Here is a 26,964-nt window from a genome sequence, read left to right as displayed (position 1 = left end):
TCGGCGGATCGGGTGACGCGCTCGTTCACTCGCTTTGCGGCGGCGGACGGGAGAGGTTCTCCTATCGTAGTACCGCTTCCTGACTTGCCAACCCCGCCGCCGCCGGGCCAGTCAAGATAGATCCACCTGCCTGAAGGTGAGTGTGCGCGCCGGGCAGAGGTGACATTCGCTTTGATTATTCCAGTCAGGCACTGAGTTAGACAGCCCCGGGCAGTGCTGTATGAAGGGGTCCTTCGGTCTGCCCTCTTCTTCCTGTATGAGGTCATGACCCGGGACAAACAGTTGTGGACGAGGAAGGAGGAGGCTGGTCACCATTATTAGATGTCCTACCTGGAGGAGGCTCCATGAAGTGGGCACAGGACTGATCGCAGGAGCGGAGGGGGTGTAAGTGCGGCAAGTATCCTCTTCCCCTATGGTGGGGGGCTCAGATCCTCTAGGCTGGTGCAGGTTATATGTGTGGAGACCCCTCCCCCCCCACCTCCACAGTGGCCATGTTCAGAGCTGAGATCACAGCTTGTTGGGGTGGAAGCTCCTCCAGCCTCCATTTCTCTGCTTATAAAATATTATATGACCGAATGCAGAGAGCTGTAAAGGAAGACCAATATGTGCAGCCATGTGTATGTGAGCCCGTGTTCTACCAGACATCACCCACCGCTCACTGTGTCCCCATCCCCTATGACTCCGTGGTCCCCCCCCCATGACTGCTACTCTGTCGTCCTCCCTATGGCTGCGCCCCCCCCATTACTGTTGCTCTGTGGTCCCCCCATGACTCTGACTCAACTGTCCTCTCTATGGCTGCGCCCCCCCCCCCCATGACTGTTGCTCTGTGGTCCCCCCATGACTCTGACTCAACTGTCCTCTCTATGGCTGCGCCCCCCCCCCATGACTGACTCAACTGTCCTCCCTATGGCTGCTTGCACCCCCCCATGACTGGCTCCGCGGTCCTCCCTATGGCTGTGCCTCTCCCACAACTGCAGCTTCGCAGTCCTCCCTATGGCTGTGCCTCCCCACGATTGTGGCTCCACGGTCCTCCCCATGGCTGCGGTGTTGTGGTTACCCCCCCCAACTGCAGCTCCACTGTCCTTCCTTTAGTACAGTCTCTCCCCCCGCAGGACTGTGGCTCCACAGTCCTCCCTATGGCTGCGGTGTTTTGGTTACACCCCCCCCCCCCCCAGCTGTGGCTCCGCGGTCCTCCCTATGGCTGCGGTCTCTCCCCTCCAGGGCTGCGGTCCCCCCCCCCCCCCCAGGACTGCGGCTCTGCGGTCCTCCCTATGGCTGCGGTCCCCCCCCATGACTGCGGCTCTGCGGTCCTCCCTATGGCTGCGGTCCCCCCCCCCCCCCCATGACTGCGGCTCTGCGGTCCTCCCTATGGCTGCGGTCCCCCCCCCCCCATAACTGCGGCTCTGCGGTCCTCCCTATGGCTGCGGTCCCCCCCCCCCATGACTGCGGCTCTGCGGTCCTCCCTATGGCTGCGGTCCCCCCCCCCATGACTGCGGCTCTGCGGTCCTCCCTATGGCTGCGGTCCCCCCCCCCCATGACTGCGGCTCCGCGGTCCTCCCTATGGCTGCGGTCCTCCCTATGGCTGCGGTCCTCCCTATGGCTGCGGTCCTCCCTATGGCTGCGGTTCCCCACAACACCCCCCCCCCCCACGACTGTGGCTCCACGGTCTTCCCTATGGCTGCGGCTCCCCACCCCCCCACGACTGCGGCTCCGCGGTCCTCCCTATGGCTGCGGTCCCCCCCCACGACTGCGGCTCCGCGGTCCTCCCTATGGCTGCGGTCCCCCCCCACGACTGCGGCTCCGCAGTCCTCCCTATGGCTGCGGTCCCCCCCCACGACTGCGGCTCCGCGGTCCTCTCTATGGCTGCGGTCCCCCCCCCTCGACTGTGGCTCCGTGGTCCTCTCTATGGCTGCAGTCCCCCCCCCACGACTGCGGCTCCATGGTCCTCTCTATGGCTGCTGTCCCCCCCCCCCCCCCCACGACTGCGGCTCCGCGGTCCTCTCTATGACTGCGGTCCCCCCCCACGACTGCGGCTCCGCGGTCCTCTCTATGGCTGCAGGCCCCCCCCCCCCCACGACTGCGGCTCCGCGGTCCTCTCTATGGCTGCGGTCCCCCCCCCCCACAACTGCGGCTCCACAGTCCTCTCTATGGCTGCGGTCCCCCCCCCCCCCCACGACTGCGGCTCCACAGTCCTCTCTATGGCTGCGGTCCCCCCCCCCCCCACGACTGCGGCTCCGCGGTCCTCTCTATGGCTGCGGTCCCCCCCCCCCCACGACTGCGGCTCCGCGGTCCTCTCTATGGCTGCGGTCATCCCCCCCATGACTGCGGCTCCGCGGTCCTCTCTATGGCTGCGGTCCCCCCCATGACTGCGGCTCCGCGGTCCTACCTATGGCTGCGATCCCTCCCATTTCTCCAGTCCTCCCTATGAATGCAGGTTCAAACACACACATGGCTGTGGATCCCTTCACAACTGTGGCTCTGCCACATACACACACCTGTGGCTCCCCCTATGGCTGCAGCACCATATCCTTCAATTACTAATTATTTGAGGTTTGAAGTGCAGCCCTTTGGTGTTGGTACAATTAGAAGTGGGAGCATTGATTTGTAGAGGAGCCTTCAATAACCATAATCTCTAGCAGTTACATGCAACAAGTCCCTAGTCTGTCTTCTACAGCATGACGTCAGTCTCCTACCTCTTCTATAGAACAGTATCTGATTATTTCCTCCAGTAAGTCTTCAGCTGTAGCCCTTTGGAGATATCAGGGGCTGCCTTTGAGGCCTATTATACCTTGTAATGTGACAGACACTGATTTACAGTATTTAATTAGTGTATAGTAAAGAAAATAAGGAAGTATATGGGTGTGTGTGATATATATACATCTCACTGTATAAGACTATATCATAAAAATACAGTGTATACTGGAATCTATATAAATACACAACTGATCCAAAATGTTTTATATTAGTTTTTACCTAATAAAATATTGATATTCCTATTCAGCTTTTCTTTAGTAATAGCTGTTAATTTAGATGTACTAAAATAAAGCCAAACTATATAACCGTAAACTTTGTGGACTTTGTATCAATTATTCTACTTTATTATATATGTTGTACAATAAATAGATCTTTGACTTGATGTCTGTGATCATCATCATCCTTCAGTGACTTGGTACAATAGAAGTTGTCTGTGCAGATTATAGCCGGCGCCATATTGAACAAGAATCCAGAAGAGCCCTGCCCAGTAGACCTTTTCTATAGATTGCCTTGTTTATTTGTCTCCATTGCAGCTTAGAATTCAGATTGTGAATACACAGAGTTTATAAAGATGGGTTACAATAATAATAAAGTATATTGGATTCCCAACAATGATTTTTAGTTGTTTTGTTACTAGTTTGTAATAGATCATAATGGTAATTTGGTTGTTTTCTACTAGTATGTGTTGGGGGTTTTTTTTTTATGTATGGTCAATGATCCTTCCAGGCTCTGAGCCTTTTTAAGCTGCCTGCTATGTTAATTAGTTGGATCAGATTTTCAACAGGTACCATTAGTTATGGATGGTGGAACTAAACCAGTACTGATCATTCTTTTCTTTGTTATTGTATCATCTTATCTTACATGACTGTTAGAATTGTGGTTAATCTGCAAATCATTCACAAGCTGCTGCCTAGATAGCTGAAAATCCATCCCATCCCATAAGGACTGTTGACTGTGCTGGCACGTGATGCAAAAAAAAAAAAAAAAACCCAATGAAAGCCTTGTTACAGATATTTCTGTTGAATCTCCTTTACTGTTTATGTATCAGTCATAGCTGCCTGTTGAGAGTATATGGCCAATACACATACAAAGTGTTTTGTTTTTTAAATCTGCACATCTGCCAATCAGATGTAACCTGTGCTGAAAAAAAGACTGTATGAACCTGTTAGGTTGGTATTTAGAGACCTGGGAAGATTATATTGGAGGTTGTCATCAATGTCCTGTCCTTCTGATCAATTTGGATTGGGGACATGGGAAGTATTGAAGCCAGAGATAATTATGCAAGTAGTGTTCTTTGAAAGAGTATTTCTCTGTGTAGGTTTACTTTTCTAGAACTCTTTTTAGAATGCTCTTAACTGTCAAAATATGTTCAAAACGTTTACTCTGGAACCTGTCCAATACCTGTCATTTAATTGTTAGACGTAGAATACAAAATTGTAACTATTTTAAACTGTTCTAATATTGTAACTGTTGTTTTCCTCTTCATTTTAAATACAGAATTTTATTAAAAAAAAACTGTCAAGTAGAAATACATTTATTCAAATTACTTTAAAGGGCTTATTCACAGCATATGTATTGGGCTTCTCTGAGCAATGAGAAGGCCCATTGGCCTGAGTCTTGAGTTCACGTCACAGAACTGTTCTGCAGTGGTGTTCACTGAATAAAAATAGGACATGCTTTTCTTTGTCAGAACAGTGTGTTGTGACCCAGTACACTACATCGTATCCCCTTGCATTGAATAAACCTGAATGAAATGTTACTATGACATTTAAATACCAATTTATTTTACTTTTTACAAAAGTAAACTGTGCAATGCATCAGCCTCATTTCCATCGCAGAGAACACCGTCAGCCATGGTAAAACATAACTGTTGGTATGAACGAGCCTAAAACATCCACCCAGGTATAGAACCAGTGTGCACCCAGTGTTTTGTGCTGCAAAATTTTTCCTTGAGAATAAACCCAATGTAAGGAAACCAACACATTATAGGAACACCAGTGCAAATTAACATGACATGAAATGGTTGTCTGGCTGGATCCATGTAATATTATACAGGATTTCTATAGCGCCAACAGTTTGCGCAGCGCTTTACAAAATGAAGGTAGACATTACAGTTACAATACAATTTGGTACAAGAGGAAACAGAGGGCCCTGCTCAATCTAGGAAGAACATGTATTGCATGGACATGGTTTTAGGCTGCATGCACACTGGCGTTTTTTTTAAAACTCCTAGAAACTACTAGCATTTTTTCTGCACCTAGAAGCTAACTAGTGTTCTCCATCGTGTCCATGCACACTGCTTAGGCTATTCACATTTTTTGAGCTTCAGCGTCTAGGAGCAGAAAAAAATAATTTTTGTAGAGTTTTTTTTTTTGTTTTTTAGAGCGTTTTTCCAGCAGAAAACCAATTAATCTGTTCCGGAGATCAGAAAAAAGTAAACACTAATAAATACTGCATGAGTTATTTTATCAAGTCGTGCGGCCTTTTAGTAGTGACAACCATTTGTTAATATTTCAGCTGTCAGCAGGGTTCCTCACTGACAGCTGAATGTAAAAGAATTGCCGGCAATTAAAAAAATAATTTAAAAAACTGCGTGGGGTGCCCCTTCCCATCCATACCAAGCCCTTCGTGTCTGGTATGGATTTTGAGGGGAACTCCCACGGCAAAATTTTAAAAAAAAAATGGCGTGGGGGTCCTCCCCAAAATCCATACCAGACCCTATTCAGAGCATGCAGCCTGGCAGGTCAGGAAAGGGGGGGCAAACAATGTTTCTTTTTAGTTTCTTAAAAGCAACAACATTTCCATTAACTTTGCGGAAAGTGACAGCTAATCTTGTGAGCTATAATGAAGAAAAAAAAAAAGAGCCAGCAATTGCTTTTAAAAATCAGCACTGACATACACTTCGTATTGCGAAAAAAAAATTCATACAAAATTTGTAAACCAAGGCATTATTTTCAGTGGAGTTTCATTTGTAAACCGAAAATTACTTTAACCGAGGTATTACTGTATTGCCAAAACTTAATTGACCAAGCTGAAGTTAGAAGCTGATTGGCTACCATACAGAGCTGTACCAGATTCTGAGTGCTCCAATTTTAGTAAATCTCCCCCATGTGTAATATGATCATTTAATTATTGATTATGTACTGTGTGCCTCACACAGATTCCCCTTCACTTGTCCTTTGCCTTTGTTGAGTCCACTAAAGTTTTCTAGTACTCCATCATCAAAAATACTGCATCATTTTCATTCCAGTGATGTGCACACACTCGGTTTTGCTGCTCTTAGCCCCTTGACGCTGAGCGCATGCAAATATGCGGCCTCCTGGCATCTGGGCCTTGACACCGAGCGCATGCAAATATGCGGCCTCCCAGCATCTGGGCCTTGACGCCTAGCGGCCGCATATTTGCATATAATTAGAAAATACATATGTGCTGAGAGCGCACACAGTGCGTGCTCCCAGCACACATGTCCGTGACTCACGGAAAATTCCCGATCTCCCCTTTCGATCGGGACCTTTTCCGATCATGTGATGGCGAATCCTGGGCGGTCACATGACCCTAAAACCCCGCCTCCCGGCTTCTGAAACTCTTAAAGGACTGGGAGGCGCCAGCTTGAAGTGGTTAAACAATATAGGTGAAACCTATTGAATACATGTGGAAGCTCAGTACTGATTGAAACCACCTATAGGGTCTTTCACATGGGCGTTCCGTGTTTTTTTTTTTTTTCTTCCCATCAGTTCAGTCATGTTTTTTCCAAGAAGAAATGGATCGGTTCACATTGCTTTTCATCGGTTCACGTCTGTTTTTTTTTTTTACATCCTTTACCAATACAAAAAGGGACCATATGTCCGATTACATCGTTTTTTTTTTGCCCGTCCTGGGTTTTTTACAGAAGAAAAATAGGGTTTTTTTCCGTTCAAAAAAATGGATGTTAACGGATGCGAACATTAACAGATGTAAACGTATGATCATCTGTTTACATCCGCTAGCCCATAGAAATATATTGGTGTCTGTTTTTCATCCATTAACAGACAGAAAGTGTGAAAGAGCCCATATACCCATCATCAAACTAATCATGTTAAAACTCTTCAGCTCTTTGTATCTTATGTTCCAAAAGCCAGTTGTGACTGAGGTGTGATAAACTACACTTCTTCAAGTACAAAAAAAAAACTTTAATTATAACAACATAGTATCAAGGTGTATGACATTGTATCAAAAAGGACTTTCCAGGAGCTTCATTTTAATATGGCATTTTGTTACTTATTTTAATTTGAGTTTTTGTGCTAGAAGGGTAGTTTTACACCTTTTAGAGTCTCAATTGTTTTGACACATAGGATACAAAGAATTGCAGTTTGTACACTAATAAATGGATTATGGGTATACAGGAGGTTTTGTTAAGTATTGTGCTTTTCCATATATTTTAACAAAGTTCTATGGTAAATAAAACGGCAGTACACCTAGAAAGGCAGATCCCTCTCCTATTTTCAGTAGACTGAGATATGTATTGACAAAGGGAGGCTGTGATTGGTCACCCTTTAGATGTTCTTATATGTCAGAGAATGTTTGTCTGTAATGTCAAAAATGTGGCCAGATTGCTCTCTACTGATGATTCAAACATAATGCTCGATCTACAGAGCTATAATATAAGGATCTTTATTTTGACTTTTTTTTTTTTTTTTTTCGTTAGTAAATCTTATGGAACTCAGTTGTTAGTTTTAGGAAAAAAGTATGTTTTTGTTTGTTATTTTTTTCTATGTGTTGTAGCCTTGTGAATTGAGTATAAACCCGGTGCATTTTCTATAGTTATAAAGTGAAATATTATTATTATACAGTATATAGAGCCAACAGTTTGCTCAGCGCTGTACGTTACAGTGGGGGACAATACATGAGACAGTACAATAACAATACAGTGCGAAACACGAGGGGTTCGAGTGCCCTGCTCCTTGGAACTTACAATCTAGGAGGGAGGGGAGAAAAATCTGTGGGGGATGGGAGTGGTAGGAAGAGTGGAGGAGATCGGCAGTTAGCAGAGGGTGGGGTAGGCTTCCCTGAAGAGGTGGGTTTTTAGGGTGCGCCTAAAGGAGAGAAGAGTGGGTGATAGTCTGATGGATTGGGGAAGGGAGTTCCAGAGGATGAGTGATGCCCTGGATATTTTGGTAGTGTCATAAGTATCTGGACACCAATATAGGGAATGTAATTTTTAGGATGAATAAGGCTGATTAAACCTTGTCCTTAGATAAAAGCCATGTTTAGTTGCTCATTAGTGTTTCTTACTTGTTCAGACTTAAGCTGGCCATAGATTGAAATTCGTTTGGTTCAGCAGTGAGTGGCCAAATTTCAATCTGTGTGTGGTCATCCCTATTCAGAAGTCTGATATTAGATCAACTAATGCCAATAGACAAACTGAGAAAACCTTTATCAATCAGTGGCTGCAGCTGCTGGTCAGTGTATTCTGACAGGGGAAAGTCTGGCTATCAGAATATAATGTCCAGGGGGAGGGATTCCTTCCACCATGTTTTGTGTGGATGGAGAAATCTGTGTCCTTCCCCTTTTTTATTTTTTTTTTTTTCTTCAGCCCTCTGACTGATGGGGTAAAGTGAACCATCTTTGGCCAGCTTAAAGTGGTTATAAAGCCTAAACATGTTTTACCTTTGTGTGTTCCTTGTAATAAAGTAAATGTTTTAGGCATCAGTATCCCACTCACCGGGGTGTCGGTGGGGTGGGGAGGGGGGTGTTGTGAGGCCAAGTCCCACTGTCTGTGTTAACAGATGCAGACAGTGAGGCTTGGGAGCTAGCCCACTCAAGTGCCCTCATAGAAAGCCACTTTCTATGGGGCCCTCTGCGTAGGGGAGGAGCTAGGATCCAAGATGAGGAGCGGGATCCAAGATGAGGTGGTTTGCGGCCACTCTGTGCAATTCCATTGCACAAAGCAGTTCATTATAAACTTGGTTGTTGTTTAAAAAAAAAAAAAAAAACACATTTACAATCAGTTTCACGTCCATATTGAATTGGTTGTAGATAATGAGCATGTCTGTCATATGTATATGCTCAATATATAGTATGATGGCTTCATCTTGTCCCAACAAGTTTGACTGGGTAGTGAATGTTCGCAGCAGTCAGATTTGGGTAGTCAAAGTGAGACTTAGGCTCCATGCACACAGGGCGTTTTAATAACGCTGGTAACATTAGCTGTGTAAAGTCACATTAAAAGCCAGAGTTTCTCAGCAATTCTTTTAGTTAAGCATTTTTGTATTGGCGTTTAGCCACGTTTCACATTTTTTCTCATTTGCAGTTTTTCGCATTTCTTAGATTTATTTTGGCCCAAACAAAAATATTTTTTGGTAAAAACACTGGTTTACTGCATTTTGCCGTGTTTTTCAGCATTATTATTATTATACATTAGATCGTTTTAACATATAAAGAAACTCCTCTGGAAACCCGCTACTCCTGGGTCTTATTTCCAGCCAAAAAATGCTGATTACAGTCTATGTTGTAAAGCGCTGAGCAAACTGTTGGCGCTATATAAATCCTGTATAATAATATGTGTGCATGGACACACAGGATAACATGCTGGGGAGTTTACTGGCTGTAGAAAAAAACGTCAAAAGCCAAAAACAGCCGCTGTAAAAACGTCCAGTGTGCAGGAGGACTTGTGTTTGATCTGTTATCAGTGTTTGCGCTTGGATGGTTGCGTTTACTTTTGTTAGGCAGTCTGGATGTTTTGTTTGGTTATGGCCTATTTAGCTGAGGTATGGTTGCCCTTTCTGCTTCCTATGTTATGTTTGTAGAAAGTGTAGCACTATGGATAAGAAATGCTAGAAGTGCTCTGTAGCTGCCTCTCCTTCTGATGTAGATATGTAGGAAATTCCCGATTTTGTGTTTTCAAAATCCCCCTTTTTGTGCATCCACCTCATATCTTTCAAGTGTTCACACAAATCTGGACTTTCCAAACGTTCCTGGAGTTTCCAGCTAATGTCAGTCTCTAAAGATAGATGTCAGGATGGTATCCAGTGTCTAAACACTAAATGACATTTCCCATTTGCTACTTGAAGTTCTCTGGTGATTGTAATGGGTTGCATCAGCAAGTTTTACAAAGTGATCTGGATGTGTCATCCCTGGACAATGTTGTGCTCTCAATGAGTCAGTTTAAAAGCTTGGCTTGGCAGTCATATGCAGTGCTCTTAGGTGAGTACATTGAGTGCACCCGTCCTAAAGTATGGCGATTGGCATTACCAATGGCACAATACACATAAGTGAACCTTTGAATGCTTGTACCCTAGGCAAAGAAACAAGCATTTAACCCTTGCAGTAGGAGGGGGAAACCCACTGCAAGTTTTTTTTTTCATATTCCAGATGTTCAGTTTTAAGCCCAACCCCCTGCAATCCTGGAGAACCAATGGGTGGGGTTTCATTGTGCCTTAAGAGTCCCTCCTCTACCCTGCGTGTTCTATATGAGTGTGAGCTGACAGCTTGCACTTTTAGATTTTGGAGACTTGCCCTTTTTCCTGTCCTTGTCATCTGTCGTGATCACAGCAGCACTCCTCACCAAGGAATCCGGTGAGAAGGTGAGCGTTTTGGCTAGACCTCTCTGTAAGATAAGTCCATTCTTGCATTAAAATGTCAGCATGCCATTTGCCTGTCCTAGGAGGGTTCAACTTTGGCAAAATTCCATAATATATTTAATAAAGCTTGCCTATGATTATGCAAACTGTACGTTTTCAGTGCTTTAGATGTCTAAATACTTGCAAGTTTCCATTATGTTAGCACTTATCTTGACATGTACAGCAAATTTAACTTCTTTTTTTTTTCTGGGGGGGGGGGAGTTTATCCATGTTTGGTCACTGGTTTCACTTTAGGAGAACTGTTGAACAGTCTAAAGGTGGAGAAGGTCTCAATATTGTTCATACAATACTCAATTGAATAATCAGGTCAGTGAACTTGACAGACTGCAGTCAAGGATTGGCAGGGATTTATGAGAGATAAGGGTTTGATATGGATGGCTCAGTGTGTACAAAGGGAACTTTTATACTTCCCTCATGTTCTTTAACCAGAAGAATGCAACATATACATTCATAGAAAAGAATTGGATGGATCTGTTCAGTTGCAGCAAGTAGTATTAACACTGCCTCCTATAATTGAAATTTGATTTACTAGCACTGTAAGGGTAGGTAGTTGTGACTGTTTATTACTCTGAAAATGACTTGGCAATATAACAAAGTGAAAGCTGTTGTGGTCTTGAATAGAATTTTCTGCAGTAGATTTAGCTGAGCAGCTGAGTCTGGCAAGTCCTCTCTTGGTCATTGTTTCAAACAGGAATCAAATTAACATAAGAAGTAAAGTAAGACTTTTGATTTTGTTAAAATCCTGTGTTATTGGCCTCCGAGTTTATTGCTCTGTGCTTTCTTCTGTGCGATGCTGAAATATTTGGAATTAATTTACAATTGGTAATTTTATTTGTTTTCAGATCACTACAAAGTGTAAAGATGTTATCCCGATTGTTCCGCATGCATGGCCAGTTCGTGGCTTCCCATCCATGGGAGGTCATCGTGGGTACAGTGACTATCACCATCTGCATGATGTCCATGAACATGTTCACCGGGAATGATAAAATCTGTGGATGGAACTACGAGTGCCCAAAGTTTGATGAAGTAAGTTCAGGAAGATCTTTCTCTAGTCATCATATCTGCTTATAACTTACTGTCTTCATTTTATCATTGTAATTAAGTTGGGGTTCTTTCTGTTGGCATGTTTTGGTAGTGCGCTTTGGAAAAACTGCTATCCCTTTATTGAATATTGTAGGCTTTTTATTGAATTAGAACACTTTGGGGTCTATTTACTAAAACTGGAGAATGCAGAATCTGGTGCAGCTCTGCATAGAAACCAATCAGCTTCCAGGTTTTATTGCCAAAGCTTAATTGAACACGATGAAGTGAGAAGCTGATTGGCTACCATGCACAGCTGCACCAGATTCTGAGTACTCCAGTTTTATTAAATCTATCCCTGTCTCTAACATACAGAACACATGAGAGATAAAATGCACTTATTGCCCATAGTGACCATTTTCTTCCACATTTTAGAAATGGCCCTCAAAATATCATTTCCTGGAGAGCAAAGCTGACTTATAAAAAAAAAAAAAAAACATGTTATTTACTGCCTGTAATTTTTTGTTTTTCTAAAGAGAATGGTTTATTCAAAAGTCTAGATCTTTTATCATTTAGCTTGCACCCAGTTTAGGTAATTAGATGTGTTGCCAGCATTATAGCAGTTATGCTTTCAGTTTGTATTTAGATGAATTTTTCTGCACTTCTTTAACAAATGATAGACAGTTGACCGTATTAAATAAAATTTGGCGTTTAGGCCCTCTTAACACAGATGGACAGCGGTAAGAGACAATATATTGGTGTGTCTGGGCTGATGGGTGGTTACTTGTGGCTTCTACCACTCGGCCTGCACTAGGTTATGATAGACTGACATGACCTTCAGCTGTCGGCCTATCTTGGCATGTATCCGCACATGAAGCGGCTTCCTTTGGTCCTTTGTCCCCGACATCTGACCCTAACCTCAGGTTTAATGTGCGGATACCTGCAGGCAGCTATTGCTTCTCTTAACCTGTCATGTTTGTGTGTTGCCTTAAAGGATATGTCCCCAACATCTGACCCTAACCTCAGGCTTAATGTGCAGATACCTGCAGGCAGCTGTTGCTTCTCCTAACCTGTCATGTTTGTGTGTTGCCTTAAAGGATATGTCCCCGACATCCGACCCTAACCTCAGGTTTAATGTGCGGATACCTGCAGGCAGCTATTGCTTCTCTTAACCTGTCATGTTTGTGTGTTGCCTTAAAGGATATGTCCACTTTTGCAGTCAGAATGGAGCAACCCATTATATGTTTATGTGCTCCCATTCACACAGCATGGCTAAGAATAATAAAAACATTCGGACCTTTTGATCAGGTTTTTGCATAGGGCAGGAATGTTTAGAAAAAGCTTCAAATGTGCAGTTAGGGGACAGACGTGGGAATTTTTTTTTTTTTTTTCTGTATTAACATTCAATGTGGCACCAAAGCCTTACGATCTTTATCCATTTTTTTAGAGCATTTAGTTATACAACTGATAATGAGATCTGGCAGCCCACCATAGATAGTTATTGATGGTAGACATAATCCCACAGCTCGCTCCTTAACATTACATAGAAGTTGAAAGATAAAAATGTACGTAGCAATTTTGAAATATTTCACATGTGGATAGGAACATGTAACAAATATAAAGTAGGCATTCTCCCAATTAGGCTGCAAAACTGGAAATTCACTTTTGATCATTTAGATTTATGTGACCCTTGAATAAATTGGTATTTATTTACGTTTGTTTTGTAAATTTCAGGATGTTTTGAGCAGTGACATCATCATCTTGACCATAACACGCTGCATTGCTATTCTGTACATCTACTTCCAGTTCCAGAACCTCAGGCAGCTTGGATCTAAATACATTTTAGGTGATCTATATGTCTGTATTTAAATATTATATTGAAGTCACTGCTCTTTCCTCACTTTACACTAATCTAATTAAATTTGGATATTTTTTGTTGTTGACTTATGTCTTGTTCTCATTTTAGGCATCGCTGGGCTTTTTACCATCTTCTCAAGCTTTGTTTTTAGCACAGTGGTGATTCATTTCCTAGATAAAGAGTTGACGGGTTTGAAGTAAGTGCAGAATGCCTAGAGCCAATAATACATTTTTTGTTTTTTTCTTTTTACCAGATTTGTGACCTTTATTTCTGTCTTCCTTCCAGTGAGGCTCTTCCATTTTTCCTGCTGCTCATTGATCTCTCTAAAGCCAGTGCATTAGCCAAATTTGCCCTGAGTTCAAACTCACAGGTCAGCATACATTAGATCATGCTATTTACAATGGTATTTCATTTTGTTTTTATTCCACGATTTGTCTATATTGTGGCATTGTAATTTTGTTTGTTAGGATGAAGTTCGAGAGAACATTGCTCGTGGTATGGCCATTCTGGGGCCCACCTTCACTCTGGATGCTCTTGTTGAATGTCTGGTTATTGGAGTGGGCACAATGTCAGGTGAGTGTGGTGTGTAACTTGCCCAAGGAAGAAACCTTGGTTCTTCACAAAATATATGTTGAAAGAGGTCTCATTTACATGAACATATTCTGTAGATTTGCTTTAGAGGAGTGCCTGGAATGGCAACTGTAAATTAATACAAGCCAATAGAACCTGTGGGCTTTTTCTGTTTTTGTTTTTTGTTTTTTTAACGCTGACTGGCCAACAGTAAGTTTACTGCTTGCCAGCAGCTTCCCCAGGCACCTCGATGTACCAGCTCTGAGCGGCCAAAATACCTTGTGATTGCTATGCGATCATGTCACTAGTATACAAAAGTATGGAATCTATTCATGACATCATTGCTTACTACTGTGTGTTAATCTATGATTGGTTACTGGTGGTCACTACTGGAACTACTCTGATGACATTATTTATAATCTCCCCCCAAAAAAAAAGAAAATGGATATTTACATACTGTCACTGGTCAGTATTCCTGAGTACCACCATACCAGTCATATGATATCATATGTACTGCACTGGTGACAAAAAAAATTGTGACCAAAATACATTTAATTTCTTCATTTATCAAAAAATTGTGACTAAAAAAGTTGCAACTTCAAAAACAATTGCCATGCCTTTTACTAAATACCTTGGATTGTCTTCTTTCCAGAAAGGGGTCATTTGGGCGCTATTTGTACTTTCCTGGTGTTTTAGAGCCTTGTGAAATGATAGACAGTCAGTGCATCAGGATTGATCGATTTGATCAATTCATATACACTGCTCAAAATAAATTAAAGGAACACTTTGAAAACACATCAGATCTCAATGGGGAAAAATCTCATGCTGGATATCTATACTGATAAGGACTGGGTAATGTGTTAGGAAAGTAAGGATGCCCCATTGTTTGATGGAAATGAAAATTCTCAACCTACAAAGGCCTGAATTTACTCCAAAAATCAAATTGAAAAAATGATGCAGCAGGCTAGTCTGTTTTTGCTGAAACTTTATTGCAGCAACTCAAAATGGTACTCAGTAGTTTGTATGGCCCCCATGTGCTTGTATGCATGCCTGATAATGTCGGGGCATGCTTCTAATGAGACGACGCATGGTGTTCTGGGGTATTTCCTCCCAGACCAGGGCATCACTGAGCTCTTTGACAGTCTGAGGTTCAACCTGGCAGCGTCAGATGGACAGAAACATGATATGCCAGAGATGTTCTATAGGATTTAGGTCAGGCGAGTGTGGGGGCCATTCAATGGTATCAATTTCTTCATCTTCCAGGGACTGCCTGCATACTCTTGCCACATGAGGCCGGGCATTGTTTTGCACCAGGAGGAACTGAGGACCCAGTGCACCAGCATAGGGCCTCACAATGGGTGTAATGATTTCATCCAGATATCTAATGGCAGTCAGGGTGCCATCACCTAGCTTCTAGAGGTCTGTGTGTCCCTCCATGGATATGCCTCCCCAACCCATCACTGACCCACCACCAAAATGATCACATTGAACGATGTTACAGGCAGCATAACGTTCTCCATGGCTTCTCCAGACCCTTTCACGTCTGTCACATGTGCTCAGGGTGAACCTGCTCTCATCTGTGAAAAGCACAGGGTGCCAGTGGTGGACCTGCCAATTCTGTTGTTCAATGGCAAATGCCAATCAAGCTCTATGGTGCCGGGCAGTGAGCACAGGGCCAACTAGAGGATGTCGGGCCCTCAGGCCACCCTCGTGAAGTCTGTATCTGATTGTTTGGTGGGAGACATTCACACCAGTAAAGGTCATTCTGTAGGGCTCTGGCAGTGCTCATCCTGTTCCTCCTTGCACAAAGGAGCAAATACTAGTCCTGCTGGTGGGTTAAGGACCTTCTACGTCCCTGTCCAGCTCTCCTAGAGTAACTGCATGTCAACTGGAATCTCCAGCATGCTCTTGAGACTGTGCTTGGAGACACAGCAAACCTTCTGGCAATGTCATGTATTAATGTGCCATCCTGGAGGAGTTGGACTGCCTGTGCAACCTTTGTAGGGTCCAGGTATCTCTTCATACTACCAGTAGTGACACTGACCCTAGCCAAATGCAAAACCTAATGAAAAACATGAGTAGGGAAAAAAAATGTCAGTGGCTTTCACCTGTAAAACCATTCCTGTTTTGGGGTTCGTCTCATTGTTGCCCATCCAGTGCACCTCTTGTTAATTTGATTAACACCAAAGCAGCTCAAACTGATTAACAACCCCCTCTACTACTTAACTACCACATCAATATCCCAGGAGTTTAATGGACTTGATGCTTTACTCTGATTAAACAGTGTTCCTTTTAATTTTTTGGATAGATATATATATCCGTGATTTGTAGATTCTCTGTAGATTATCTGTATTTTATCCAATTACCTAATTGGAAATCTACACACACTGGCTGGTATAGCAATGGGGGGAAGTGAAAGAGGAGATTGGTAGGGCAACAGCAGTGGAGCATTTTTCATAGCCATTAAGTAACTCTTGCCTTTTTTACTATACTAATATTTCTTCTTTAAAATACTCCGCTTTTTTTCCTGATTTTGAATGTTTCCCTACAGCATGATTGTACATATTATATGGATATTTTTTGTTCTTAACTCAGGTGTGCGCCAGCTGGAAATAATGTGCTGCTTTGGTTGTATGTCCGTTCTGGCAAACTACTTTGCTTTCATGACTTTCTTCCCAGCTTGTGTGTCCTTAGTCCTGGAGGTAAGTGATTTTTTTTTTTTTTTTATTCTCTCCCAGATATTTTCTTATTCAACAAACAGCATTTGCCTTTAGAACATATTAAATATTTAATTACCCCTGTAGATAACATATGATTTCCACCTATAAGTTATTGTGGAGTCATAATTGTCAAATATATCCCTAGCTATCCAGGGAGAGCCGTGAGGGTCGCCCCATCTGGCAGCTAAGTCAGTTTGCAAATGTGTTGGAAGAGGAGGAGGATAACAAACCAAACCCTGTCACACAGAGAGTGAAAATGATCATGGTGAGTGTCCTTTTAATTGTTTTGGCCTTTTTTATATACATCGTTATTGGTTATCTTGCTTTTCCTTTCCCCTGATTATCCTGTTTTTACTTGATTTTTCCTCACTTCCTTTTTTCATTTGTTTGTTGCTTCTCTGCTTCATAAGTTATGGTGTTCCTAGTTTTTGTTTCTTTTTAATGGTCGTTATCCAGCCATCTGCAGAATGCTGGTAATCATCCCTGCTCCCACTGTCACTCATGGTTTAGTTGCTCTGACAGTAGCGTGTATTGCTTGGTTACAGAGTACCAGTAGGGGGGGCTAGGGGGCAGGTCGTAAGTGTGATGACATAATGTGCTGCATCCAATGCCAGTTTCTGGAGTTCCTGGATGGGAATCTGTATACAGGTGCTAGAGGCTGCTACAGGCACCCCAGTGGGAGGTGTATGTATTGGTCTCCTGCTGGTTAACTGTAAGCTCCTTATGCTTGTGCTATATTGTTTGTATTCTTCCTAACAAAACCCAGCTTTCATTGTCCTGTTACCTGAACGTAATTATTTTAGAGAGTTGCAAAAATATCCCTGTCAGTGGGTATTGTCTGTTTACCTGCTGTTGTGGAGATGTGAGAGACTGAAATCCAATATGTGCTTTACTGAGCTCTTATTATATCAGATTGTACAGCCAGCAGGACCAGGATTCACTTGAAAGAGGCACGTCATGTCTCATCATAAAGCCACCAGCTACGTCTGGCAACAAATGCTTTTTTTTTTTTCCCCCGCCTCTGGCCTTTAGGAATAAGTTGACAGGTTTAGGTAGCCAATTTTTTTTTTTAATATTATAAACACCTTCCATCCAGATCAGATTTTGACTACATAGTATATATTTTTAAAGAAGTTTAATCTGCAAAAAACTCAGATCAATGAAAATATTTCCCTCTTATCTTGTCTTCAGTCTTTAGGCTTGGTTCTTGTTCATGCTCACAGCCGATGGATAAGTCAACCACCTTCTCAAAACAGTACATCTATTCAAGACAATAAGGTTTCCATTGGCCTGGATGACACAATTCCAAAGAGGATTGAGCCCAATATGCCTCTGTGGCAGTTCTATCTTTCTAGGTAACACAAATTATTTATTTCAGGTACTTATATATCGCCATCAATTTACGCAGCGCTTTACATATATATTGTACATTCACACCAGCCCCTAACCCTCAAGGGGCGTACAATCTAAGGTCCCTAACTTACATTCATACATACACATACTAGGGACAATTTAGACAGGAGCCAATTCACCTACCAACATGTCTTTGGAGTGTAGGAGGAAACCGGAGTACCCGGAGGAAACCCACGCAGGCACAAGGAGAACATGCACTTCAGGCAGGTGGTGCCATTGCTGGGATTCGAACCAATGACCCTACTACTGCCAGGCGGAAGTGCTAACCATTTAGCCACTGTGCTGCCCCAAATGACTCAAGTCTTAATTTTATTTAATCTTGTTTATTTGGAGTATTGCCTGCTAATAAAGACTTGTTTTTATTCCATAGAATGGTCACCATGGACATAGAGCAGGTCATAACCTTGGGCCTTGCTCTCCTCCTGGCTGTCAAGTACATATTCTTTGAGCAAACTGAAACCGAATCCACCCTTTCCCTGAAGAACCCAATTACATCTCCTGTGACCCTGCAGAAGAAACCAGTGGAGGGATGCTGCAGAAAGGAACCTGTAGCAGAGAAGCCAGGAAAAGAAGTTAAAGTGGAGGATGTCTCATCATTGGAGGAAAAAGGTACCATATTTCAGGAGTCTTCACAGTAAAATCTCTGTTTAATCTTTATTCAAAGTAGCATTATGGGTTTCCTCCCAATGAATGAATACGTTTTTTGTTTTTTGTTTTTTTTTATCCTTCTATTTCAGAGGCTGTTATAAAGCCATTACCTCTAGAGACTATACCAGACAGACCAAACTTTCTTTTGGGAGAGACACCATCACAAGACTCAAGTGAAGAGGAACACGAAAACAGTTTTGATATCCCAGAAGAGCCACGGCCCATTAATGAATGCATTTGCATCCTCAAAAGCCCAGATGTAAGTGGTTGGATAGTACTTATTGGTGCTGTTTGGAGGTTGTATGTAATTTGTCTTTACATTGGGAGACTTTATAGTTTTCTTATTAAGGCCAGCTATGATCTATAGCTTAAGCAGGCATGCTACCATGTTACGAAAGTAAATGAAACCTCTTTTATGCTCCATATAGAAAGGTGCTCGGTACCTGAGTGATGCAGAGGTGATCAGATTGGTGAACGCCAAACACATCCCAGCCTACAAACTGGAAACCATGATGGAGACTCCAGAAAGGGGAATTGCTATCCGCAGACAAATGTTATCTAAGAAACTGCCACAGTCATCTGCTCTTCAGAACTTGCCTTACAAGAACTACGACTATTCATTGGTAGGTCTCAAACCACAATATTTTTTTTCTCTCTCTTAACTTTAAGGTTTTTTTAGTTTTTAATCCGCTTGCTTGCATTTAATTTAATGTTTGCATTCTAAGGTTGTGCTCCCTAAAGGTTTTATAGTTTTTAGCACTGGAAATCTTTAAATCATTTTCTTGCAGTTGTAATTTGGTGATAGTGAAATTGTATCTGTTCTAAATGGAAAAGGATCTTATGCATTAATGCTAACTCCCTTCTTTAGGTGATGGGGGCATGTTGTGAGAATGTTATTGGATACATGCCCATTCCTGTTGGGGTAGCAGGACCTCTTATTTTGGACAACAAAGAGTATCAAGTTCCCATGGCTACAACTGAAGGCTGCCTTGTGGCCAGTACCAACAGAGGCTGCAGAGCTATACTGGTGAGTTTAACTCGATTTTTAGGTCCGTGTTTTCTAAAAAAAAAAAGGACTCTTCAGTTGGAACACAACAGAGCTCAGCATTTACCTATAGGGCAGCCTTGTGAGCTCTTTGGGGGGTCAGCTTCCAGTTGCAGGCTCTAGAACAGGGGTGTCAAACTGGCAGCCCTTCAGCTGTTGTGAAACTACAAGTCCCATCATGTCTCTACCTTTTGGGAGTCATGCTTGTAACTGTCAATCTTGCAATGCCTCATGGGACTTGTAGTTTGGCAACAGCTGGAGGGCCACCAGTTTAACACCTGTGCTCTAGAAGGAATGTTGATCTAGATAGCATGCTGATTCTAAGACTTGTTGACACCTGTGCTCTAGAAGGAATGCTGATCTAGACAGCATGCTGGATCTAAGACCTGTTGACACCTGTGCTCTAGAAGGAATGTTGATCTAGATAGCATGCTGATTCTAAGACCTGTTGCAGTGTACGTCTTACCAGAAAACTGCAGTGACATCTAATGCAGCTGAAGCAGCGGTGTTTTGGTTTCCTTTTTTGTTTTTTGCTTCTGTTTGATTTTGTTAGGGTGGCTACATGTATTCTTCATGGTCCCATTGAATGTGGGAATGTAGCCACCCTCTCTTGTTTTTCCTCCTAATATGGATTATGGGATGTGTAGTGTGCATAGAGCAGTGCACATGACTGCCAAGTAATGTTCACTGCTGGTTCCAAAGAAATGGAAGTGAGGAGGAAAAGAGAGATCACGGGATGTTACAAGGAGGCAGAAAAACACTGTAAAACAGTGTAATTAAAATAGATTGCAGGGCCAATTAGTGGTGGATGTTTAATGTGACTTTAAGCTAAACCTCTTCGAACAATTACCCCCCCCCCCCCCACTTCCTTTGCTGTGTCATGACTAGTGGAAAGAGATCAATCCATAGTACAGATGAAATTTCATAAATCATTGTGAGACCACAAATTAGTTTGTGTGACATTTTTTGTATTTGATATAGAAATCTAGTGTAGCCTGCTAAGATGCTGCATTTTCTGCTGGTATGCTTGTGTGTAGTTTGACCCACTACTGACTAGTTCCAGAATATAACCAAACTGTGTGCTCCTTTCAGCTGGGCGGAGGTGCTCGCAGCCGTATCCTGGCTGATGGAATGACTCGAGGGCCAGTGGTGAGGTTGCCAACAGCTTGTGATGCAGCTGAAGTGAAAACTTGGTTAGACAGTCCTGAGGGATTTAAAGTAGTCAAGGATGCCTTTGACAGCACAAGTCGGTAAGTGTTTATTTACCTGTAGGCTAACTTTTTCATATGTGTATAAATCTACCCCTACAAACTAACACAAAGTTGTGTGTTTGTTTTTTATTAAAACAAAAAAAAATGTGTAAATGGCTGTACTGTGAGATTACTAAGATTCCTAATTGTACAAAGTTATACAGGGCAAAATTCGAACCATGAGTGCCCCGCAAGCTGCATCTGGCTGGACAAAATTTGTTTTACAAGTTGACTAAGCTAGGTGGGAAAATATTGGCCGAACAGTGAATGCATTCTGTCAGGTGCAGTCACTGTTCAGCAGCACAATTGTATTCAAGTTGCTACAGCTGCCTGAATACAATGGAGATTCCTTAATCCATGCTACGATGGCCAAATCGAGTGGATTTTTTTTTTTTTTTCTTTCTTTGCCTTAGACAGGAATGACAATTTTGGACTTTCATTCAGTCTGCACGGGTCTAAATAGAGGGCCTGTCTATGTAAACAAGATATAAGGGATTCCAGTGTTTTGGAGTCAGGGTGGATATGTGTAACACAGTTGATATCTGATTAGTCATCTGCAACTATCTCACTTTCACTTTCTTTTCTGTCCTTTGCTTTTTCTCCTCTGCTGATCTTTCACTTTCATGTCTCCTAAATTCATATTCATTGAAACATCTTTGTTTTGCAGCTGTCCTGTTCTGTTCTTTAATAGCTTTTTATTTTAGCTGTTATGCTTCTAATTATGTTTTATGTTTAACATTTATATATTAAGCTCAGAAACTCAGTTTGTACATTGAGTCTGTATGATGGTTTGTGTGGTTTTCTGTCTGCTTCTAGGTTTGCCAGACTTGGGAGACTTCAAACCAGTGTAGCTGGGCGTAACCTTTACATTCGATTTCAGTCAAAAACTGGAGATGCTATGGGAATGAACATGATATCAAAGGTAAGAGGCAATATATAGTGCTGCTTGCATTTTTTAAGCTAAAATTGGCTATATCCAGCTGTACATTTTTTAATGGCAACCTATATTCCTTGTTTAAAATAACTTCAGCAGAACTTAGTTTACAATTTAACACTAAATATTGTTGGAACTTTTTCATTCTATAGGAATTATAGTTCAGGCTTTCTAAACACTTTTTGTGTCTTTTTAAACTATTTATTACCACAGGGAACTGAAAAGGCTCTGTCTAGATTGCAAGAAGAGTTCCCTGAGCTGCATGTCCTTGCTGTAAGTGGCAACTTCTGTACAGACAAGAAGCCAGCTGCCATCAACTGGGTGGAGGGGAGAGGAAAGTCTGTGGTGTGTGAAGCTATCATTCCAGCGAATGTTGTGCGAGAGGTGAGAACAAGGTCTTGCATTATCCTACTTATTAGGTGTAAGGATTTCTATTTGATTTAAGATGAGACTAAACAATGGGTTGGCAGTTTTTTATTTAGTTTTTTTTTTTTTTTTTTTTTTTTGCGTGTTGTATAAAAATCTATACTGAAAAAAGACCCCACTGTACAACTTGCAGGTGTAAGAAGATGATTGTCTTTGCATTGCTAATCTACTTGATCTAATAATGCTTAAAGCGGAGTTCCACCCAACTTTTTGGGGGGTGTTACCTGGTTTTGACAGGTACACCTGTCAAAACCAGGTAACAACCCCCCCAAAAAGTTGCCAAATGTGGCACCAAAGCTTTGCTGCTTTATGGGGGCGGGGGGGTTGGACCCTTGAACCTCTGGCTCAGTTCCCTGCAGCGGACTGACACCTCCTTGTCAGTCCACTGCAGCAAACTAAGCCAGAGGTTTGAAGGGCCGGAACTCTTCTTCTTTTAATCCACTGTGATGACTTGTTTCCAGTACACACTCTCATATGTACTTGTATCTGCAGGTACTGAAAACATCAACCGCTGCACTGGTGGAAGTCAACATCAACAAGAATCTGGTTGGCTCTGCCATGGCTGGCAGCATTGGAGGTTACAACGCACATGCAGCTAACATTGTGACTGCAATATACATAGCTTGTGGACAGGTAAGGGGAAACATAGATACTTTACAATTACTTTTTTTATGAAAATTGAATTAGAATCGGATGGTGGGTTTTTTTTTTTTTTTTTTTCCCTTTTTGTAGGATGCCGCTCAGAATGTAGGGAGCTCCAACTGCATCACTCTAATGGAGCCTGCAGGCCCTACTAATGAGGATTTATACATCACCTGCACAATGCCTTCTATAGAAATTGGAACTGTTGGAGGTGGAACTACTCTGGCCCCCCAGCAGGCTTGCTTACAGGTAATATAAAAAATGTTATGCGGTCATCGTTTCAGTAAATTTTGTAGCATTGCAAATAGGGATTTCTTGGCACACCGTTGTACCATTTGTTGTCCTCAATTGGCTCAGCCTGTACATTCATTAGAAACATTTTCTGGAACTATGAATTAATATTTCTTTTGATCATGTTTTATAGTTACTGAGTTCAACTTGTATATGAATTGTCATTACATATGTGGGTTTTTTTGTTTTTTTTATGAATAGATGCTTGGAGTACAGGGCGCAAGCACAGAGTATCCTGGTAAAAATGCATGCCAGCTTGCACAAATCGTCTGTGGCACAGTAATGGCAGGAGAACTTTCCCTAATGGCAGCTTTGGCAGCTGGGCATTTGGTGAAGAGCCATATGGTCCACAACAGGTAATGCAACTTTTAATAAGACTGAATACCACCTGCCTGTCTTAAAGAGATTCTGGCATGTTGCTTATTTCAGATAGTTTTTCATTAAAAATTAACCCCTACCCTTGCATGGTTGAAGTCAAAACCCTTTTCAAGATCAGTGTTAAAGCTTACATAGGGTTAGTAAAAGTATTTGGGCCTGGGGAGTGGCTGCTCGGGCCCAAGGTTTGCATTATTAGAGTAGGTGACTTTCTCGCCCATCGTCTGTTATACTGGGACAGGTGAAGAATATGAATTTCTGATTTGTGGTATTTATTTAGTAAATTACGGTTTGTAATAAAGGAGTATTTTTAAACATGAAATCTTTTGACTGTATATTAGTAAGACCATCTATATGCCGCATGAGTCTGTAATATGGTGGCTGCTTTAATCAGGGTATCTATGCCCTGGATTAATTTGTTCGCACATGCTTGCCCATACCTGAAAGCCCTTTTCACACGAGTGGACTGATGAGGTCTGCCTGTCCGTTTTTCAGGCGGATGCGATCGGTCCATCCATAGACTTCTATGGACCGGTGGGTGTCTGTGTACAATAGTCCGCTGACACCTGCTGGCATCCCGTCCAATCCTGTATGCCAAAAACAGACGTTCCCCATCTGTCCAGCGGATCGGATGACAATCTGGTGGGAACAGACAGGCAGTCTGTTTCCATCCAACTGTCCCATTGAAACCAGCAGGCGCATCATCTGCCCACTCTGCAGAAGCCTCGATAGTCCCTGATGGCTTCAACAGATTTACCTTCTGTCTGTGAATTTGTGAACTGCTACATATCCAAAGACTCTTTTGATTTCCTTTTAACAAATACACATTTTTTTCTTTTCCTTTCTTGCAGGTCAAAAATAAACCTTCAGGATTTGGCAGGCACATGCATAAAAAAAGCTGCCTGAGCACAAATGTTGGTTTGAACACAGGACCATAAGAGAGACAGGAAAATAAAACGGAAACTTCTCTATAGGGAATGTGCTTTGTCACGAGTGGGAAGGGACGGTATGCAGGCAACCTGAAAGGAAGACTTATTACAGCCTCAACACAAGTCTATGTGCCTCATGTCTAGTTTGTCTCACGGGGTCCAGTTATCGGTGCTGGCCCAGATGATTTGTCTGCTGCTGAGGCCAAAACGCCAAAAAAACTGAACTTGGACATTTTTACTTTTTTTTTTTTTTTTTTTTTTTTTTTTTTTACACAGCTTGCATAAAACCTTTACATTTGCAAGCTATTTTGCATTTACATTTAAAGAATGGTTATTTTTATTTTATTTAATAATTTGGAAAATTGTAATATACCTCGGTTTTAGTTGATAAAAAGGAATAATTTATTTCTTCTTCGTCCGGCTTCTCTCTTTTTTTTTTTTTTCTTTTTTTTTTTTAAAGGCCACAGCAGTTTAAAAAGAATATTTCATGTTTTCTGAAATTACTTCCAGAGCAGAGGTGGTCAACCTATGACTTGCCAGCTGTTCTCTAAGCCCAATAATTCTATTTTGAACTCGGCGTGTCTTTATGTTTCTATTTTGTGGACATTGGGTCCTCAAATTTTTTCGCTTATGTTGTGATAATCTCACTTCCATTGTGTTCCTGTTTGTGCCACAGACTCTGTTTTGAGTTTTCTTTGCTCACAGCATCCTCTGCTTAAGTGTCTTTGCTTTGCTTTGACACTAGGATTAGTCAGAGAAAGGTAAAATCTGGGATTCAGAAGTGCTGCAAACATACAGCACTTCTTTTAACCCTACAGGCATATAGATGTGAGTGAAGTTATCACCCAAAACTTGCTTTATCCAACGGTGTACTGTTTGGGTGAGTTTTCCTTTTAAGTCTGCTGAAAGGCAGAAGTATCTGAATAATGCCCTACAGCTATGAAATTTTATTTGTTTCAAAAATGTAAATTTTGACTCCCCTATGCTTTCAAAAGCTACTCGATTAGGAAAAAAAAAAGTTGAAAGTGTGGTGTTCTGGTGCTGGTGGCCAAAGTTCTTTTGGTGGTCAATCACTACCTCATTCAGAATAGCTGTGACCATCCAATGCCAAACAAGCAATGACATCACAGCCTAACCACACCTCATGGGCGTGGAACACCAAGCCCAGAGTAGGCTAGTTTGAGACTCCATAAATTTTATATGGCTGTCTACACTGTATTTCAAGATTTTGTACTTTTTGTAACTTTTATTTTTCCTTTTTGTATCATATTATTTTCTGTTTAATACTTGATATTCATCAGAGGTATTAAGTTGGTTCAGAAAAGCATCTGTCAACCTGGAAGCAATGTGTTAACTACAGAAAGTGGTGCCTGTGTCACTTTTTTTGCACTGGTAAAGAGCTGACATCGTGATGAATAAAGCATCTGTTTCCGTTTTCCCAATCTGGTATTTATTGGAATATAAACTGAAAGGGTCACTTTTTTTTTTTTTTCTTGTATTTTCAAACTTAAGCTATCTTTAAGTTGCTGGAATAAATGTACCTATTTTTTTAAACGTCCTGTTTCTTTTGGTGCCTGTTTCGTTCTTCCCAAAATTACCTAGGGTGGTTGTGTAAGGAGTACAGGGAACACTACAAAGATAATTTCTTTAAAATAGCTAGATGTTTATCTTTTTTTATTTCTCCTAAAGCTGAACATCAGGCAGCTGAAGGCAGTAATTAAATAAATTCTTACTAAATGTGTTTTTAAATGCAGCTAGTTTACAGTGCATTTCCAACTTTGCAATCACATTTAGGAAACACTCACTAAATGTCTGTTTCATGGCATACCTAAAATTAAAAAATATATTGCTTACTTTTTTAGCTATTTTTTTGAAGCGGGGTTAAACATAAGTCAATATCTGCAGCTTCTATTGCTCCACATAGATGGCAATATACAGATAAGGGAGAGACTTGTGTATAAGAGTGTATTCAGACACAATATACTACCCAGGTCTTGAGACCTTTTTTCATTTTTGAATGGTGACACGAAATGCAAATAACCATCTGACAATATCAATAAACAATGGGCAATGCCACAATGGTCGAGGCACACAATCAGTAGGGTATGTTTCAACAAATGCATTCAGTCAACATATAGGATGACTTCTGACAGTGCCTTGAAAAAGTATTTATACCCCTTGAAATTTTCCACATTTTGTTATGTTAAAACCAAAACCGGAAATGTATTGGGATTTTATGTGATAGACCAACACAAAGTGGCACATAATTGTGAAGTTGAAGGAAAATGATAAATAGTTGTCAAACTTTTTTACAAATAAATATCTGAAAAGTGGAGTGCATTTGTATTCGGCCCCCTTTACTCTGATTATCCCCATCTACAATCTAGTGGAACCAATCAATTTCAGAAGTCATTTAATTAGTAAATAGAGCCCACCTGTGTGTAATTTAATCTCAGATAAATACTGCTGT

General features: G+C 41.8%; 1 protein-coding gene across 3 annotated transcripts; it reads left to right on the top strand.

Moving 5' to 3' along the window:
• On the top strand, positions 1–25,931 carry HMGCR (3-hydroxy-3-methylglutaryl-CoA reductase). 3 transcript variants are annotated; one of them, XM_089661972.1, is made up of 20 exons: positions 1–136; positions 11,216–11,399; positions 13,128–13,239; positions 13,360–13,447; positions 13,537–13,621; positions 13,719–13,824; positions 16,417–16,523; positions 16,687–16,806; positions 17,733–17,896; positions 18,325–18,563; positions 18,692–18,861; positions 19,031–19,225; positions 19,471–19,629; positions 20,740–20,897; positions 21,714–21,819; positions 22,045–22,215; positions 22,750–22,890; positions 22,990–23,148; positions 23,392–23,546; positions 24,417–25,931. In XM_089661972.1, exons 2-20 carry the CDS (start codon positions 11,235–11,237, stop codon positions 24,469–24,471), a joined length of 2,655 nt encoding a protein of 884 aa, XP_089518098.1. In that variant the 5' UTR covers positions 1–136; positions 11,216–11,234; the 3' UTR covers positions 24,472–25,931. The 3 variants fall into 3 exon arrangements, with proteins under 3 accessions (XP_089518098.1, XP_089518099.1, XP_089518097.1); XM_089661973.1 differs by lacking the exon at positions 1–136 and adding an exon at positions 248–393; XM_089661971.1 differs by lacking the exon at positions 1–136 and adding an exon at positions 265–384.
• Positions 25,932–26,964: the final 1,033 nt, after the last annotated feature.

This window comes from Staurois parvus, unplaced genomic scaffold (assembly GCF_062004578.1).
Source record: "Staurois parvus isolate SC_StPar_1 unplaced genomic scaffold, SC_StPar_1.0 ptg001418l, whole genome shotgun sequence".
Lineage (NCBI taxonomy): Eukaryota > Metazoa > Chordata > Amphibia > Anura > Ranidae > Staurois > Staurois parvus.
This window is presented reverse-complemented; position numbering and strand designations above follow the sequence as displayed.

Coding starts and splice junctions, on each gene's coding strand:
- HMGCR (XM_089661972.1), top strand. CDS start 11,235: ATGTTATCCCGATTGTTCCGCATGCATGGCCAGTTCGTGGCTTCCCAT. Junction 13,448..13,536: donor AAAGAGTTGACGGGTTTGAA/GTAAGTGCAGAA, acceptor TCTTCCTTCCAG/TGAGGCTCTTCCATTTTTCC. Junction 22,891..22,989: donor TATACATAGCTTGTGGACAG/GTAAGGGGAAAC, acceptor CCCTTTTTGTAG/GATGCCGCTCAGAATGTAGG.